The sequence below is a fragment of the Amblyraja radiata genome, chromosome 41 (genome assembly GCF_010909765.2).
Source record: "Amblyraja radiata isolate CabotCenter1 chromosome 41, sAmbRad1.1.pri, whole genome shotgun sequence".
Lineage (NCBI taxonomy): Eukaryota > Metazoa > Chordata > Chondrichthyes > Rajiformes > Rajidae > Amblyraja > Amblyraja radiata.
This window is the reverse complement of record NC_045996.1, coordinates 6,647,056-6,666,793: the sequence shown is the minus strand read 5'-3', so window position 1 is coordinate 6,666,793 and position 19,738 is coordinate 6,647,056. Positions and strand designations below refer to the sequence as shown.

Genomic DNA, 19,738 nt, shown 5'->3' with positions numbered 1-19,738 from the left:
TGGCTCGAAGGGCCGAATGACCTCCTCCTGCATCTATTTTCTATGTTTCTATTTTCTATGATTGAATGGCGAAGATTTGATAGGTCAAATGGTCTAATTCTCCTAGATCATATGAACTTTAACCAGGATTTGCACATTCATTGCAATGAACTGCCATATAACAGATAATCTAAGCAAAAAAGTGTCTGGTGTAAATGAAAACAAAAAGGTACCAGGAGATGCTGCAAATCTGAAATAATCCCAGTAAAGTTTGGATATGCAGTGTCTGTGGAGAGAAGAGCAGCAGCAAAGTTTGAAGTCTGACATCCTGGCAGAAGAACTTTGCCCTGAACCGTTAACTCTACTTCTCTCCACAGATGCTGCCTGACCTGCTAGGAATTTCCAGCATTTTCTAGTTTTAATTGTTTAGTTTAGAGATACAGTGTGGAAACAGACGCTTTGGCCCACCGAGTTCATGCCATCAATCAATCACCCACACACTAGTCTTACACATTAGGGGGAATTTACCGAAGCCAATTAATCTACAGACCTGTATGTCATTGAAATGTGGGAGGAAACCGGAGCAACCAGAGAAAACCCCTGCCGTCACAGGGAGAATGTACAAACTCCATACAGGCAAGCACCCATAGTCAGGATTGAACCCGAGTCTCTAGCCCTGCACCACTGTGCTGCCCCCCCATTATTACCTATTATAAAAAAAATCCAGACTTTGCCCCAACGATAGAGTCATACAGGCCCTGTTTCTTGTCCATGCTGATCAAGGTGCCCCATGTAAGCCAATCTCACCTGCCTGCATTTGGCCCATATCGCTCTGAACATATCCTATGAATGTACCTGTCCAAATGTCATTGGAACTGCCTCAACTAGCTCCTCTGGCAGATTGTTCCATATACCTACCACCCTCTAAAGGGGAAAATTGCTGCTTAGATTCCTACAAAATCTTCTCCCCTTAACATCTAGTTCTTCATTCCCTTCCCATGGGGAAAAAATAAAAGATTCACATGGGTGTTGCCGGGACTTGAAGCAAGAGGGAATAGAACATTGAACCGTACAGTGCAGAAACAGACCCTTCAGCTACCAGGTCCGTGACGAACATGATGTCCATAGGTCATAGGAGCGGAATTAGGCCATTCGCCCCATTGAGTCTACACTGCCATTCGATCATGGCTGCTCTATCTAATCCTCTCAACCTTGTTATCCTGCCTTCTACCCTTAACCTTCTCCCCTTAACTAATCAAGACTCCGTCAATCTTCACTTTAAAATACCAATTACTTGGTCTTCACTGTCCCTGTGGCACAGATTCACCTCCCTCTGGCTAAAGAAATTTCGCTTCACCTCCTTTCTAAAGGCAAATGTCACTTTAGTCTGAGCATATGTCCTCTGGTCCTGGACTCTCCCACTAGTGGAAACATCCTCTGCACTTCCACTCTATCCACGCAGTTCACTATTTGGTAAGTTGGAATGGGGTCCCGCCTCATCCTCCTAAACTCCAGTGAGTACAGGCCCAGAGCCGTCAACACATCAGACTTTAACTCAATCATCTTGTGCATCATTCTCATAAACCTCTTCTGGATCCTCTCCCATGCCAGAACATCCCTCCTCAGATATGGGGCCCAAAACCTCTCATATTACTCTAAATGCTGTCTGACCAGTGCCTTACAAGTGCATTTCCTTCTTAGTCCTCTCTAAATAAATGCTCGCATTTGCCTTCCTTACTACCGATTCAACCTGCAAATAAACCTTTTGGGAATCCTGAACCAGTACTGCCAAGAATCTTCGCACCTCCAATTTCATAATCCTTGCTCCAATTAGAAAATTGTCTCCGCCTTTATTCCTACGACCAAATGCATAACTGCACACTTTGCTACGCTGCATTCCATCTTCTCTTCTTTGCCCACTCTTTCCAAGTTTCTAAGTCCTTCTGCAGACTCCTTGTTTCTGCACTACCTGCCCCTCCATCAATCTTTGTGTCATCTGCAAACCTGGTCACAAAGCCTTCAATTCCATCATCCAAATCATTGATAAACAACCTGAAAGGTTGAGGACGCTGCATTAACCCCTGCGGAACACCACTGGTCACAGGCAACCAACCAGAAAAAGCCTCCTTTATTCCTATGCTAGTATCTACCTTCTATTATCAGGGGCTCTCATCGTATTTAGCAGCCTCACATGCGGCACCTGATCAAAGGCCTTTCAAAATCCAAGAAGACAACATCCTCTTATTCTCCCCATCCCAAAATCATGCTCCCCATCCCAATACCATGTGTTTTATCACATACATCTAAGTACTCAGAAAACTCATCATTTATAATGCCCTCCAAAATATTACCAACTACTGAAGTCAGGCCAACCCTTTCCTATCCATGGTCTTGTACCTTGAATCTGGTCCCCCTTTGCCCTTTTAGTTATAGCTCAGATCAATATAGCTAAATCTATAGATCAGATTTAGTTATAGCTAGTTCGTACAAGGCCACTGCAGTACGCATCGGGAAACTCTGAGACAACCCAAAATGCTTCAATGACTCACAGCACCCACAGCCTCTTTGTACCTTTCCCACAATGGCTGCATATGCATTTCACATTTATGAAATAATTCATCAGTGATCAACATTTCTATGTAACCTTTCATCCTTGTTTAGTTCCCCCAGACCTTATGTTCCCTGTCTTCTAGCAAACCTTCATTCCAATTGTCTGAGAAACAGGTGCAATAAACAACACCTCTAATCTCCTGAACAGTTTTATAGTCAAAAGCTTGATTTACATCCTCTAATGTTTCACTTTATTCCAGCAAACTGTGCCTTCTATCCTAAATAGTTACAAGATCGATGCCTTGCTTTTCCTAACATGACCTTTAAGTTACTTTTACAATGTCTGCCTCTTTTCCCACCATGCTTCTCCACTATGTTAATTCTTGGTTTAAACAGATTACAAACTTGCCCAATTATTTTCTAATTTACAATATTTTTTCTGCATCCAATATATTTAGAGACATATAGGCCAGCCATAGATAAATGGGGCTAGCTTAGATGTGGCATCTTGGATGCATGGACAAATGGAGCAGAAGGGCCTGTTTCCTTGCTCCACTATTCTAGGACTCTATCACTGGCTTGTCCTCACCCACAGTGCTACATCAAATGTGCCTTCTGTGCCCTGAACCCTCTTGCTCCTGGGAGATAACAGACACCACAGGCTGTGGACTAGAGGCAGAGAAGGGCTCAGCAAACAGTATGGGAACTACACAGACAGGCAACACTGGAGGAACAGGGTTTACAGACCACCCCTCATATGAATCTTTAGTCAAGGGGTCCAACTTTAAATGGCACTGTTACATTTTGCAAAATTATTAAGTCTAGGGTGTAGTCCCAATTTTCATTGCAAGCTTTGCACTAATCCTCTGTATCTGTAACAGTACAACGCTGTAAGAACATAGAGTCATTGAGTCAGACAGCATGGAAACTACGACCAACATATTCCATTTAAACTATTTCCACCTGCCTGTGGTTGGCCCTTATCCCTCCAAACCTGTCCTTTCCATGTACCTGTCTAATTGTTCCTTAAATGGTGCAATAGTCCATGCCTCAACTCCCTTCTCTGGCAGCTCGTTCCATACACACACCACCCTTCTTGTGAAAAAGTTGCCCCTCAGATTCCGGTTAAATCTTTTCCCTTTCACTTTAAGCCTATGACCTCTGGTTGTCAATTCACCTACTCTGGGCAAGAGACTCTGTGTCTATCCGATCTATTCCTCTCATGACTTTATACACCACTATAAGATCACTCCTCATCCTCCTGCAATGCCCCAGCCTGCTGAACCTCTCCCTACTGCATAGACCCTTGAGTTCTGGCAACATCCTCATGTAGTGAAGAAGTTAATGGAATGTTGGAATGCAGTGAAGAAAGCTAATGGAATGTTGGCCTTCATAACAAGAGGATTTCAGTATAGGAGTAAATAGGTTCTTCATCTGGAGTACACATCTGGAGTATTGCGTCCAGTTTTGGTCTCCTAATTTGATGAAGGGCATCCTTGTGATTGAGGCAGTGCAGAGTAGATTCACAAGATTGATCCCTGGGATGGCGGGACTGGCTTATGAGGAAAGATTGAAAAGACTAGGCTTGGAGTTTGTAGACTGGACTGGAGTTTGTAAGGATGAGGGGGATCTTATAGAAACATATAACATTGTAAAAGGACTGGACAAGCTAGATTCAGAAAAAATGTTCCCAATGTTCCCAATGTTGGGCGAGTCCAGAACCAGGGGCCACAGTCTGAGAATAAATGGGAAGCCATTTAAGACTGAGGTGAGATAAAACGTTTTCACCCAGAGAGTTGTGAATTTGTTGAATTCCCTGCCACAGAGGGCAGTGGAGGCCAAGACACTGGATGGATTTAAGAGAGAGTTAGATAGAGCTCTATGGGCTAGTGGAATCAAGGGATATGGGGAGAAGGCAGGCACGGGTTATTGATTGGAGATGATCAGCCATGATCACAATGAATGGCGGTGCTGGCTCGAAGGGCCGAATGGCCTCCTCCTGCACCTATATTATATGTTTCTATATTCTGCACTGGCAGTTTTCTCTTTGCACTACCTGTTGTACATGTGTATGGCTTGATTCTACTCATGCGTAGAGTGATTTGACTGGATGACACACATTTTTTAACTACCTCATTGACAGTGATAAATTGATGAGACCAATTCTGGAGTATGGTGTACAATTTTGGTTGCCCAATTATAGGAAGGATGTCAACAAAATAGAGAGAGTACAGAGGAGATTTACTAGAATGTTGCCTGGTTTTCAGCAAATAAGTTACAGAGAAAGGTTGAATAAGTTAGGTCTTTATTCTTTGGAGCGCAGAAGGTTAAGGGGGGACTTGATAGAGGTCTTTAAAATGAAGAGAAGGATAGACTGAGTTGACGTGGATAAGCTTTTCCCATTGAGAGTAGGGAAGATTCAAACAAGAGGACATGACTTCAGAATTAAGGGGACAGAAATTTAGGGGTAACATGAGGGGGAACTACTTTACTCAGAGAGTGGTAGCTGTGTGGAATGAGCTTCCAGTGAAAGTGGTGGAGGCAGGTTCGATTTTATCATTTAAAAATAAATTGGATAGGCACAGTGGCTTGCAAAAGTATTCATACCCCTTGAACTTTTCCACATTTTGTCACGTTACAACCACAAACGTCAATGTATTTTATTGGGATTTTATGTGATAGACCGACACAAAGTGGCGCATAATTGTGAAGTGGAAGGAAAATGATACATGGTTTTCAAATTTTTTTACAAATAAAAAACTGAAAAGTGTGGCGTGCAAAAGTATTCAGCCCCCTTTACTCTGATACCCCTAAATAAAATCCAGTGCAACCAATTGCCTTCAGAAGTCACCTAATTAGTAAATAGAGTCCACTTGTGTGTAATCTAATCTCAGTATAAATACAGCTGTTCTGTGAAGGCCTCAGAGGTTTGTTAGAGAACATTAGTGAACAAACAGCATCATGAAGCCCAAGGAACACACCAGACAGGTCGGGGATAAAGTTGTGGAGAAGTTTAAAGCAGGGTTAGGTTATAAAAAAATATCCCAAGCTTTGAACATCTCACGGAGCACTGTTTAATCCATCAGCCGAAAATGGAAAGAGTATGGCACAACTGCAAACCTACCAAGACATGGCCGTCCACCTAAACTGACAGACCGGGCAAGGAGAGCATTGATCAGAGAAGCAGCCAAGAGGCCCATGGTAACTCTGCAGGAGTGGCAAGAAGAAAGCCATTGTTGAAAAAAAGCCATAAGAAGTCCCGTTTGCAGTTTGCCACAAGCCATGTGGGGGACACAGCAAATATGTGGAGGAATGTGCTCTGGTCAGATGAGACCAAAATTGAAGTATTTGGCCTAAATGCAAAACGCTATGTGTGGCGGAAAACAAAACTGCACATCACCCTGAACACACCATCCCCACTGTGAAACATGGTGGTGGCAGCATCATGCTGTGGGGATGCTTTTCTTCAGCAGGGACAGGGAAGCTGTTCAGAGTTGATGGGAAGACGGATGGAGCCAAATACAGGGCAATCTTGGAAGAAAACCTGTTAGAGTCTGCAAAAGACTTGAGACTGGGGTGGAGGTTCACCTTCCAGCAGGACAACGACCCTAAACATACAGCCAGAGCTACAATGGAATGGTTTAGATCAAAGCATATTTATGTGTTAGAATGGCCCAGTCAAAGTCCAGACCTAAATCCAATTGAGAATCTCTGGCAAGACTTGAAAATTGCTGTTCACAGACGCTCTCCATCCAATCTGACTGAGCTTGAGTTATTTTGCAAAGAAGAATGGGCAAAAATTTCAGTCTCTAGATGTGCAAAGCTGGTAGAGACATACCCCAAAAGACTTGCAGTTGTAATTGCAGCGAAAGGTGGTTCTACAAAGTATTGGCTCAGGGGGGCTGAATACTTTACGCACGCCACACTTTTCAGTTTTTTATTTGTAAAAAATTTTGAAAACCATGTATCATTTTCCTTCCACTTCACAATTATGCACCACTTTGTGTTGGTCTATCACATAAAATCCCAATAAAATGCATTTACGTTTGTGGTTGTAACATGACAAAATGTGGAAAAGTTCAAGGGGTATGAAAACTTTTGCAAGCCACTGTATATGGATGGGAAAGGAATGGAGGGTTATGATCTGAGTGCAGGTAGATGGGACTAGGGGAAAATAAGTGTTCGGCACGGACTTGTAGGGCCGAGATGGCCTGTTTCCGTGCTGTAATTGTTATATGGTGATATGGTTATAAACCAACAGCTATAGCTGAACCCGTAGCGAAGCAGTGTTAGAGGGCAAGTGTGATGTCGTATCACAGAAAAATAAGCTTCCCACACTGCCATTGAGATAATGCCACAGAATGGCCAGTGTGTGTGATGTTATGTTATGTTATGATCGGATATTTGTGTGCCGGGACTCATCAGACTGAATGCTATGTTACATTTTCTCTTGTGAAATGCTGTGGATGTGGCCATGGGTATGGGAAGATGACCCGCTCCAGTCTCCCGGCACAGAGCTTGATAAAATGGCCATTAGTTTAGCCACATCATTATTTCTAATATATTATTTTTTAAATTCATTTAGTTGGCTTCCTGCTCTGTCACAACAGTTTAAACTCACAGCAATCTTGTCTGACGCTGTGGAAAGAAGCGATGCAGTGCAGTCTGTGCATTGAGCTGTTCCGAGACGAGGTTTTATACCATCACAAGCTATCTGAGGAGCTGTTCAGCGGTATGAAAGGGTAATGTATCAAAACCCTCTTCACTCTGTTGCTAAAAGCCTGTTATCTGCCTCCACTACCACCCCAGGCTATTCGTTCCAGGCCCCCACTACTCTTTGTAAAAACACATTTGCCCTCTAACCTTATACCTATGCAGTCTAGTGTTGGTTATTTGACTCTCACCACTGATGACTCCCCTGTCCTAGACCTTCACCAGCAACTATTGCCAGAGTCTTACTCTCTGAGGAAAAAAAGGTGGCATGGGTATAGAAGTTGGGATGTAATGTTAAAATTGTACAAGGCATTGGTGAGGCCAATTCTGGAGTATGGTGTACAATTTTGGTCGCCTAATTATAGGAAGGATGTCAACAAAATAGAGCGAGTACAGAGGAGATTTACTAGAATGTTGCCTGGGTTTCAGCAACTATGTTACAGAGAAAGGTTGAACAAGTTAGGGCTTTATTCTTTGGAGCGCAGAAGGTTAAGGGGGGACTTGATAGAGGTCTTTAAAATGATGAGAGGGATAGACAGAGTTGACGTGGTTAAGCTTTTCCCACTGAGAGTAGGGACGATTCAAACAAGGGGACATGACTTGAGAATTAAGGGACAGAAGTTTAGGGGTAACATGAGGGGGAACTTCTTTACTCAGAGAGTGGTGGCTGTGTGGAATGAGCTTCCAATGAAGGTGGTGGAGGCAGGTTCGTTTTTATCATTTAAAAATAAATTGGATAGTTATATGGACGGGAAAGGAATGGAGGGTTATGGTCTGAGCGCGGGTATATTGGACTAGGGGAGAACACGTGTTCGGCACGGACTAGAAGGGTCGAGATGGCCTGTTTCCGTGCTGTAATTGTTATATGGTTATTATATGGTTATATGGGACAGGTTTAGGCAGCTGGGATCAAGTGTATATCTGGAAGTGAGGAACATACATAAGAAGGAAATCAGGCTGGCAAAAGGGGGGCAGATAATAGCTCTGACAAGTAATGTTAAGGAATACTCCAGAGAATTTACAATGGCCCTTCAGCCCACATTCAAGGGATATGGGGCGAAGGCAGGCACGGGTTACTGATTGTGGATGATCAGCCATGATCACATTGAATGGCGGTGGTGGCTCGAAGGGCCGAATGGCCTCGTCCTGCACCTATTTTCTATGTCTATGTCTCTGTCTATATACACACACTGATTTTTTTCTCGTCTGTTACTTTGTTTACATATTCTGTTGTGCTGCTGCAAGTAAGAATTTCATTGTTCCATCTGGGACATATGAAAATAAAACACTCTTGACTCTCTACAAGCCCCTTAAAATTCACTTGCGGATCTGCCTCTGCTACAACCCCAGGCAATTTGTTCCAGGCCCCCACTACTCTGTAAAAAAGCATTTCCCCCTCTCACCTTATCCCTATGCTGTCTAGTGTTGGTAATTTCTAATTTAGGAATACGGCTATGATTGTCCACCCTCTCATAATTTTATATACTTCTATTAAGTCTCCCCTCCACCTCTGACTTTCCAGTGAAAACAATATAAGTCTGTGCAACTACTCCCTGTAGCTGAGACCTCCTAATCCAGGCAGTGTTCTGATAAACCTCCTGTGCACCCTCTTCAAAGCCTGCATGTCTTTCCTGTAATGGGGCGACCAGAACTGCACACAGTACTCCAAATAAGCAAATTAAAGGGCCTGTCCCACTTGGCATTTTTTTTTCGGCGACTGCCGGTGTCATATCAGTCTCGCCAAAAGATTTTGAACATTTCAAAATCCAGCAGCGACAAAAAAAAATGTTGCGACACTTGGAAAAACGCGTCAATACATCAACACGCAGCGCCACCACCAGATCACGCCATATAACACCGTGAAGTCTTTGGTGACCTGATGTCAGTCAATGATGCCGGCAGTCGCTGAAAAAAATCGGCAAGTGAGACAGGCCCTTAAGGGAAAGAGGGTAACTAGAAAGAGAATAGGGCTCCTCAAAAACCAAAGCGGTTATCTCTGTGTAGCACCGCAGTAGATGAGCAAGGTCCCCAATGAGTATTTATCCTCTCTTTTTACCGTGGAGATAGACATAAAGACTTTGGACAGGTAATGGAGATGTTACGAGGATAGACTGTATGACAATCAAGGAGGTGTTGGACGTTCTAAGGTGTGTGAAGGTAGATAAATATCCAGGACCTGATCATTTACATCATGGACATCAAGAACATCAAGAACTCCAGGAGCCTTGGCTGAGATGCATGAATCATCATTAGACACGGGTGAGATGTTGGAAGACTGGAGGGTGGCTAAATTTTGCACCTCTATTTATGAAGGGCTGCAAGGAAAAACCTGCAAACTGCAGACCAGTGAGCTTAACATCGGTGGTAGTAAGGCTATTGGATAAGATATATGCATTTGGATAGACGGAGCCTGATTAGAAATAATCAATATGGGTTTATGCACTGGAGATGATGTTTTGCAAATATGATTGTGTTTTTTAAAGAAGTAACCAAGAAGGTTGATGAAGGCAAGGCGGTATACATCAATATGTACTTTAGCAAGACCTTTGACATGGTTCCTCATGGTAAGCTACTCTGGAAGGTCAGAATGCATGGGATGCAGGTAGAGCTATCTAACTGCAAAGAGAATTGGCTTCATGATAGGAAGCAGATGGTGGAAGAGTGTTTATAGGAGTGGAGTCCTATGTCTATTCTTGTGCCTCAGGGATTGGTGCAGGGCCCTTTGCTGTTTGTGGTTTATTTAGAACAACGATTCAGATGAGAATGTACAAAGCGTTAGTAGTACGTTTGCAGATGAGGTGTATAAGATCATGAGAGGATTAGATAGGGTAATATACAAGAGTCTTTTACCCATAGTATGTGAATCAAGAACCATAGGTTTAAGGGAGGGGGAAAGATTTAATAGGAATCTGAGGTGCAACATTTTTACACAAAGGGTGGTAGGTATACGGAACCGGCTGCCAGGGGAGGTAGTTGCAGCAAGTACTATCACAATGTTTAAGAAATATATGGGCCAAAAGCAGATAAGTGGGACTAGTGTTGATGGAGCAAGTTGGTCGGCATGGCACGTTTCCATGTTGCATGACTATGACTCTACGATATTAAAGTCGAATGTGAACATGGTTATCAAAAATTGCAGTTGATCTGGTGGGCAAGTTGGCTGAGGAATATCTGATGGAGCTCAATGCAAAAAGGTACACAAAATGCTGGAGTAACTCAGCAGATCAGGATGCATCTATGGAGAACATGAATAGGTGACATTTCGAGTCAAGGCTGTCGTTCAGGCTGATTGTAGTGTGGGGAGAAGTCACCTATCCATGTTCTCCAGAGATGCTGCCTGGCCTGCCGAGTTACCCCAACACTTTCTGACCTTTTGTTTATACCCCACATAGAGTCATAGAGTGATAATGTGTGGAAACAGACCCTTCGGCCCAACTTTCCCACACATGTCCCAGCTACACTAGTCCCACCTGCCTACATTTGATCCATATCCCCCCCAAACCTGTCCTATCCATGTACCTGTCTAACTGTTTCTTAAACATTGGGATAGTTCCAGCCTCAACTATCTGGCAGCTTGGGACTAGCTTAGATAACACTGTTTCCGACCAGAACACTTTATGACCAGAACTACACACTATATTCCATGTTGTCTCACCAACAACTAGTACAGCTGCATCATGATGTCCCAACCTTTGTACTCAATTCTCTTCCCAGAGAAGGCAAGTGTGTCAAAAACCTTCTTTAGCTTAGCTTTAGTTTGGTGAGCGAGCATGGAAACAGGCCCTTCAACCCATCATGTCTGCACCGACCAGTGATCCCCGCACATTAACACTATCCTACACACACTTGGGACAAATTACATTTATCTCAAGCAAATTAACCTGTACATCTTTGGAGTGTGGGAGGAAACCGAAGATCTCGGAGAAAACCCACGTGGTCACAGGGAGAACGTACAAACTACGTACAGTCAGCGCCCAGAGTCGGGATGCACTGTAAGGCAGTAACTCTACCGCTGCACCACCTTGCCGCCCACCACTCTGTCCTGCTGAGCCACTGCTGTTCTGGTCCTGTACTCCCAGCTCTCTCTGTTCTACAACACTCTCCAGGGATCCACCATTTCATGAGCAAGTCTTGTCTAGTTCCACTTACAAAGTGCAGGACATCTCACTTATGTGAGTTAAAGTCCATTGGTAATTCAACAATTACCATTAACTTCCTGACCATTCAAAGCACCATTCATTTTGATGTCATCAACAAATACTTGTTGGAGTTTAGAAAGATTAGGATGATCTAATTTAAACTTTTTGCAAATGTTTTTTAAACATTGTGATAGTACCTGCATCAACTATCTCTTCCAGCAGCTCGGTCCATATACTAACCACCCATTGTATTAAAATCTTAGGCCTTGTTTCCTATTAAATCTTTTCCCCCTCACCTTAAATCTTTCCCCCCTCACCTAGTTCCTGATTTCCCTACTCTGGGTAAAAGACTACACATTTACCTTATTTATTCCCCTCATGATGTTATACACCTCTGTAAAATCATCCCTATTCCAATGAATAAAGTCTGAGCCTGCTCAAATTCCCCTATAACTCAGGCTCTCAAGCCCTGTCAACATCCTTGTAAATCTCCTCTGCACCCTTTCCAGCTTAACAACACCTTTCCTATAATTGGGTGACCAAAACTGAATACAAAACTCTAAATGTGGCCTCACCAATATCTTGTACAAGTATGACATAACCCCCCACTTCTATGCTGACAAATACTGTTCTGACTAATGAAGGCTAATGTGCCTAAACCTTCTTGTCCGCTCTATCTGTCTGTGACACCACTTTCAAAGAACTATGTGCTTGCACTCCTAAATCCCTCTACTCTACAACACTTCCCAGAGCCCCGCCATCTTCTCTATCTACAATACCACCCAATTCTGCAAACTTACTAATCATGCTGGGTACATTCTCACCTAAATCGTTGATATAGATGACAAACACCAATGGGCCTAACACAGATTCCTGACGAACACCACTAGTCACAGGCCTCCAGTCCGAAAAACAACCTTCCACCATCACCCTCTGCTTCATTCCTTGAAGCTAATTTTTCTCTTCAGTCCGCTAGCACTGCCGGGATCTAACCTTCTGGAGCAGCCTATCATGCGGAACCTTGACAAATGCATTGCTGAAATCCATATATGCAAAATCTACAGCTCTGTCCTCATCAATCATTTTTGGTTACGTCTTCAAAAACCTCAATAAGATTCATGATTCATGAGACATAACCTCCCTGGTACAAAATGATGCTGACTATCCCTAATCAGACCTTGTCTATCTAAATGCTTGTATATATTATCCCTCAGAATTCTCTCTGGTAAATGTCTGAGCACAGATTCTAGACTTACTAGGTCATAATTTCCAAGCTTTTTCTTGCAGCTCTACTTAAATAAAGGCATACCATTTGCCACCCTCCATTCCTGGCACTTAATCCATATTTAATGATGACTCATACATCTCAGCCATGGCCTGCAATTTCCTCTCTTGCTCCGACAGGTTCATATGTTGTCAGAACCGCGATATCTCAATCTTAATTACAACCTTCCTGCAGCTAGCCAACCAGAATTGCACACATTACTCCAAGCGTGGTCTCCAACATCTTGAGTAGTTGTATTATAACATCCTAACTCTTGCATCCCGACTACGGGTGCTGTTTGTACGGAGTTTGTACATTCTCCCCATGACCTGCGTGGGTTTTCTCCGAGATCTCAGTTTCCTCCCACGCTGCAAAGACGTACAGGTATGGAGGTTAATTGGTTTAGTAGATGTAAAAATTGTCCGTAGTGTGTATGGAATAGTGTTAATAACAGTGTTAATATGCGGCGATCGCTGGTTGGCACAGACCCGTTGGGCCGAAGGGCCTGTTTCCGCGCTGTATCCCTAAACTAATCCATTGCTCTATTCGATGAAGGCAAGTATTCCGTACACTGCCTACCTGTGTCAGCACTCTGATAGATAAGATTGTGATGTTTCATGCAGAGGGTTGTGGTGTCTCAAAGGCACTGCTAGGGCTGGTGGTGGAGGCAGATATGATGGTGGCGTTTAAGAGGCATTGAGATAGGCACATGGATAAACAGGGAATCACATGCATATGGATCACGTGCAGGCAGAGAAGATTAGTTTAAAAGCATCATGTTCGGCACGGACATCGTGTGCCTTCCTGCGCTGTTCCATGTCCACTACATCACGAATTGCGGTGTCATCCACAAACTTACTATCCATGTCAACTCTATTCTAATCCAAATCTTAAATATATATAAGACGAACAACACTGGGAAGAGCAAAATCACAGAAAATGCTGGAGAATCTCCATGGGTCAGACGGCATCTCGGGAGAACATGGGTAGGTGACGTTTTGGGTTAGGATCCTTCTTCATACTGGGCAATGGTCCCTAGAGCGAACCACTGGTCACAGATGTTAAGGCTCCACCCTCTCACATGTTCCACCGAGCTAGGTTTGTGTTTAATCAGAGATCTCACACTGGATCTCACCACCTGTCACATGCTGCCCAATGGGTGCTTGTCAAACCTTTGTTAAAGTCCATTTAGCCAATGTCTCCACCCTGCCCTCGCTAGTTCTCTTCATCGCCTCCTCAAGAAAGGTATTCTGCATGCTGCCACCAACCTCATTGTAATGAGTGTGATGTAAATTCAGGAATAGGGAGTCACCATGTTGCTGTTATTGCCATATTATTTTATCACTAGTGGACTTCTCTGTTTTCTCCGTGTCCCTTGTTGTCTGCATCTCTTCTGCTCCCTCTCAGATCCACGGTGGAAGTGACTGAAGCTTGCCTTGTGCTCTCTGTGGTCCCAGTACTAATCGTAAACCCCTGGTTTTGCAGGTACAATAAGCGGATTAATGATGTTAAAGAATGCCGGGAGAACGCCACATCAAACAGGTAATAACCAGCAATGGGTTGGGGCTGTGAGGAGGGGAGTGGTGGTCAGTGCATGGTGTGGTCAGTCTGTGGGGGAGAGGGGTCAGTGTGTGTGGAATAGTCAGTGCATTGATGGAGTCAGTGTGTCAGTGGTGGGGTGGGGGGGCGTCAGTGCGTGTGGGATCAGTCTGGGGGTTAGTTTGGGGGGCGGGGCAGTTTGGGGAGGCCAGTGTGGGAGGGTCATTGTGAGGGGGGGGGGGTGTCAGGGGTCAGTGTGTGTGTGTGTGTGTGTGTGTGTGTGTGTGTGTGTGTGTGTGTGTGTGTGTGTGTGTGTGTGTGTGTGTGTGTGTGTGTGTGTGTGTGTGTGTGTGTGTGTGTGTGTGTGTGTGCGTGCGCGCAGGGAGTCTATGAATAACTACATCTCTGTGGGTGAACTCCGTTAGGGTTTGTGAACGTGTTCATCCAAGCGTGGGACGGATCTGCCTCAGTCTGGGACTGCCACCCAGTCCGGATCTTATACCCTCCCCCTGCCACCCCACTAAGGTCCAGATCTGTTCCCTATTCCAGATCTACTCCCCCGCTCCAAATCTGTCCCTCGGTTTAGATCTGCCAGTCGCATCTTGCCTGGTCATGTATTCTGAAGCAAAAACAGGGCCGCTGAGTTGACACTGGTTTGTGTTTACATTCAGTGGATCCGTTCACCGAGAGAGGCGCCACTTTCTGAGGAGTGCAGTGAAGGAGCTGAGCGCCATCCTCACCGAGGAACCTGGGCTACTGGGACCAAAGGTAGGAACAACGTTCTCATGCATGGTCATTTACAGAGGTGGTCTCAAAACCAACAGGAATCATGTTGCTCTTTAAATAAGCAAATCCCAAGAGGCACAGGGACTATGAGGTAAACTCACACGGCAGGACAATCTCAGCAGGTCAGGCAGCACCAGTCCGGATAACGTCACATTTATCCACATTATACTGCATCTGCCATGCATTTGCCCACTCACGCAGCCTATCCAAGTCACCTTGCAGCCTCCTACCGTCCTCCTCACAGCTAACACTGCCCTCCAGCTACATGTCATCCGCATACATGGAGATGTTGCATTCAATTTCCTCATCCAGATCATTAATATATTTTGAAAAACACTGGGGTCCCAGCCTTGCGGTACCCCACTAGTCACTGCCTGCCATTCTGAAAAGGACCCGTTTACTCCTACTCTTTGTTTCCTGTCTGCCAGCCAGTTCTCTATCCACATCAAGTGTTCAAGAAGGAACTGCAGATGCTGGAAGATCGAATGTACACAAAAAAAAAAATGCTGGAGAAACTCAGCGGGTGCAGCAGCATCTATGGAGCGAAGGAAATAGGCGATGTCGGTTGCCCTCATGGAGGGGAACCGACATCTTGCAGGGAGGTTTGCTCGTGCTACTTGAGAGAGAAATCAGATGGCAGGGGGGGTCGGACCCAGAGCAGCAGGTCTGCAAACGGAAGGGCTCTTGTGAAATTGGAGGTCTCCTCCATGGCCAGAGCGAGCAACACCGGAAATTGGAGGAACAGCACATCATATTCCGCTTGGGGAGTCTGCATCCTGCGGACATGAACATTGAATTCTCCCAATTTTGTTGGCCCTTGCTGTCTCCTCCCCTTCCTCAGCCCTCGGGCTATCTCCTCCCATCCCTCAGTCCTCGGGCTCCTCCTCCTCCTTTTTCCTTTCTTCTCCCCGCCACCCCCCATCAGTCTGAAGAAGGGTTTCGGCCCGAAACGTTGCCTATTTCCTTCGCTCCATAGATGCTGCTGCACCCGCTGAGTTTCTCCAGTATTTTTGTGTACCAGTCTCAAAGGAAGCACAGGCATATGGGATATATATGGTGTTGTGGGTAAAGCTGGTGACTGAGAGCCTGGATCAGTGTTTCAATATATGATGGTGTGGCCATTACGGAAACTTGGTGACGAGAGGGACGCGACCATAAGCTCAATGTGCCTGAGTTTCGATTTCTTTCAGACGAGATAGAGAGGCAGTGAAAGAGGTCGAGGTGATCCTTTAAGAATCAGGGAGAATGTCACTCAGAGGACAGTCTGGAGGACACGTCTACTGAGACATTATGGGATGAGCTTAAAAATAAGAAAAGTAAAAATAAGACAGGATCAATCACTCTCATGCGATTATATTATATTATAGGCCAGCCTGTAGCCAGCGGGAGAAGGAGGATCAGATACTGGATGTAGACAGATTATGGAAGGATGCAAGAACCACAGGGTTGTTGTCGTGGATGACTTTAACTTCCCCAATATTGATTGGGACTTTTTCAGTGCAACAGAATTAGATGGGGCAGAATTTGTTAAATGTATCCAAACAGATTTCCTTAAACAGTATGTGGATAGTCTGACTCAAACAGAGACCATACTGGTAGGAAGGAACTGCAGATGCTGGTTTAAACCGAAGATAGACTCAAAATGCTGGAGTAATTCAGTGTCTGAAGAAGGGTCTCGACCTAAAACATTACCCATTCATTCTTTCCAGAAATGTTGCCTGTCCCACTGAGTTAGTCCAGCATTTAGTATTATCTTCGGTAGAGACCATACTGGACCTTGACTTGGGAAACAAGCTTGGCCAGGTAACTGGTTGTGATGGAAGAGGTATTTAGAGTTTGTTATTGCAATCACATAAGTATAAAGATTATTTTGAATAAGGACAAGTCCGGATATTGGGGGTTACAATGTCATTAGGCAGGAGCGAAGGAGGGTAGATTGGGAGCATTTGTTATTGGTTACGTCTGCAGGTGCATGTGAGTTGGTTAAAGACCAGCTGATCAAAGTGCAGGACCAGCATGTTCCAGTGAGGAGGAGGGATAAAGACGGCAGGGTAAGGGAACTGTGGAAGACAAAGGAGATTGTAAACTTGGTCAAGAAGAAAAGGAAGTGTACGTCATGTTTACTCAGGTGGCATCAGAGGGGGCTTGTGAGAAATACAAAGCAAGTAGCAAGGAACTAAAGGGAGCAATTATAAGGGCCAAAAGAGGCCACAAAATGTCACAAGGAGTTGGAATAGAATTAGGCCATTCTGCCCATCAAGTCTACTCCGCCATTCAATCATGGCTGATCTATCTCTCCCTCCTAACCCCATTCTCCTGCCTTCTCCCCACAACCTCTGACAACTGTACTAATGAAGAATCTATCTAGCTCTGCATTAAAAATATCCAATGAATTGGCGTCCACAGCCTTCTGTGGCCAAGAATTCCACAAATTCACCACACTCTGACTAAATAAACTTCTCCTCATCTCCTTCCAAAAAGAACGTCATTTAATTGTGAGGCTAAGACCTCTAGTCCTAGTCTCTCCCACAAATGGAACCATCCTCTCCACATCCACTCTATCCAAGCCTGAGTACAGTACACACCCAATAAAACAATCCAAGTTTGTCCAGCCTCTCTCGACAGCTAATAGCCTCTAATCTATCTCCAGCTCTAATTCTTGTTCACGTGGAATTTTCTGGAAGTCTGAGGGAGGAACATCTTCTAACTCATCTACTGCCCCCGCAAATTCATGATTAGGTCATCAAATCTCCTCCGCCATTTAAATAGTGGCTGATCTAATTTTCCACCACAGCCCCATTCTGCTGCCTTCTCCCCATTACCTAATCAGGAATCTATCAATATCCTCTTTAAAAATACGTTTCAAAGAGGTCCCCCTCATTCTTCTAAACTCCAGTGAGTACGGGCCCAGTGCTGACTGACGTTCATCAAAGGTTAACCTACTCATTCCTGGGATCATTCTTGTAATCCTCCTCTGGACCCTCTCCTGAGCCAGCACATCCTTCCTCAGATATGGTGGCCAAAATTGTTCACAATATTCCAAATGTGACTTTACCAGCGCCATCTAGAGCCTCAACATTACGTCCCTGTTTTTGAACACAAGCCCTCTTGATATAAATTGAGTTTGCTTTCTTTACTACCGATTCGAATTGCAGATTAACTTGCAGATTCGACTTGCAGGTTAACTCCCGACCCTTGTCACCTCCGATTCCTGGATTCCCATCCCAACTAGAAAATAGTCCATGCCATTATTCCTACTGCCAAAATGCATGATTCCATATTTTGCTAAACTATATTCCATTTGCCACTTTTCTGGCCACTCTCCAAACCTGTCCAAGTCCTTCTGCAGAGTCCTGACTTTCTCTACACTACCTACCTCTCAAATTATTTTCATATCATCCGCAAACTTAGTCACTAAGCCTTCATTCGCCTCGTCCAAATCATTATTATACAACGTGAGGAGTAGCGGCCTAAGCACCGACCCTTTCGGAACTTGCAGCCAATCAGAAAATGCCCCCTTTATTGACACTCTTTGTCTTCTGCCATTCAGCCAACCTGCTATCCATGCTAGTATCCGCCCTTTGATACCTAAGCAGCCTAACGTGTGGCACCTTATCAAAGGCTTTCTCAAAATCAAAGTAAACAACATCTATTGACTCTCCTTCGTCTGTCCTGCTATTTACTTCTTCGAAGAGCTCCAGCAAAATTGTCATCAATGAGATGGACAAAGACTTTTTATACATACATTAAAAATAGGATGGTAAATCAAAGAATGTCGGACCACTCAGGGATAAAGGAGGGATTCGATGCTTGGAGTTGGAGAATGTAGGTGAGGAACTAAATTAGTACTTGGCATCTATATTCACATAAGACAACAAGATCAGGGGACAATACAAATATTGTTTATTTTGATAATCTACCTTAAATTAAAAATTATGTTTTTCATGGGAGATTTGCTGTGAACTGTTCCATTCGCTTTGATTCAGGCTCTTTTCGTCTTCATGGCTCTGTCATTTTCTCGTGACGAGATTTCATGGCTTGCGCGTCATGCTGAGAATATCACCAAAACCAAGACCCCTGAGGACTACGTGGACACGTGAGTGGGCATGAGAGAAGGAGAGCAGGAACCTGTTACTGTTTTGGGGAAACTCCGCGGTGGATGAGGCTGATTCACATTCTACTTCTGGCAGTAGTGACCATTTAGATAAACGTCTACTGGGACTCTTGCACTGAGACTCCTGTAATGATAAATCCTGTTGGATGTTTTCAAGAGATGTTTTGAGGAGTAGTGTGTTTGATGGATCTGGGCCGGTACTTGCTGGAGTTTAGAAGGAAGGAGGGAGATATAATTGAAACCTACCGGATAATAAAATGCCTGGACAGAGTGGAATTGGAGAGGATGTTTCCAGTAGTGGGAGAGTCTAGGACCAGAGGGCACAGCCTCAGAATTAAAGGACAAACCCTTATTATGGAGATGAGCAATTTCTTTAGCCAGGGGGTGGTGAATCTGTGGAATTAATTACCACAAATAGCTGCGGAGGCCAACTTATTGGGTATTTTTAAAGAGGAGATTGATAGATTCCTGATGATGAGGGGCATCAAAGGTAATGGGGAGAAGGCAGCAGAATGGGGCTGAGGTGGAAAATTAGATCGACCACTATTTGAATGGCGGTGTAGATTTGATGGTCTAATCGTGAATTTGCGGGGACAGTAGATGAGTCAGGAGATGTTCCTCTCGCAGACGTCCAGAAAATTCCACGCTAGAGAC

The 19,738-nt window shown here is 44.4% G+C and overlaps 1 protein-coding gene across 1 annotated transcript in view; it reads left to right on the top strand.

The window, feature by feature from the left end:
* LOC116967685 (nck-associated protein 1-like) overlaps nucleotides 1–19,738 on the top strand; it is a 183,726-nt gene that overhangs the window by 30,243 nt on the left and 133,745 nt on the right. The window contains exons 9-12 of the mRNA XM_033014275.1: nucleotides 7,115–7,271; nucleotides 14,131–14,187; nucleotides 14,856–14,952; nucleotides 18,957–19,066. Coding sequence (XP_032870166.1) covers nucleotides 7,115–7,271; nucleotides 14,131–14,187; nucleotides 14,856–14,952; nucleotides 18,957–19,066 — 421 coding nt within the window. The remainder of the gene's footprint in view (nucleotides 1–7,114; nucleotides 7,272–14,130; nucleotides 14,188–14,855; nucleotides 14,953–18,956; nucleotides 19,067–19,738) is intronic.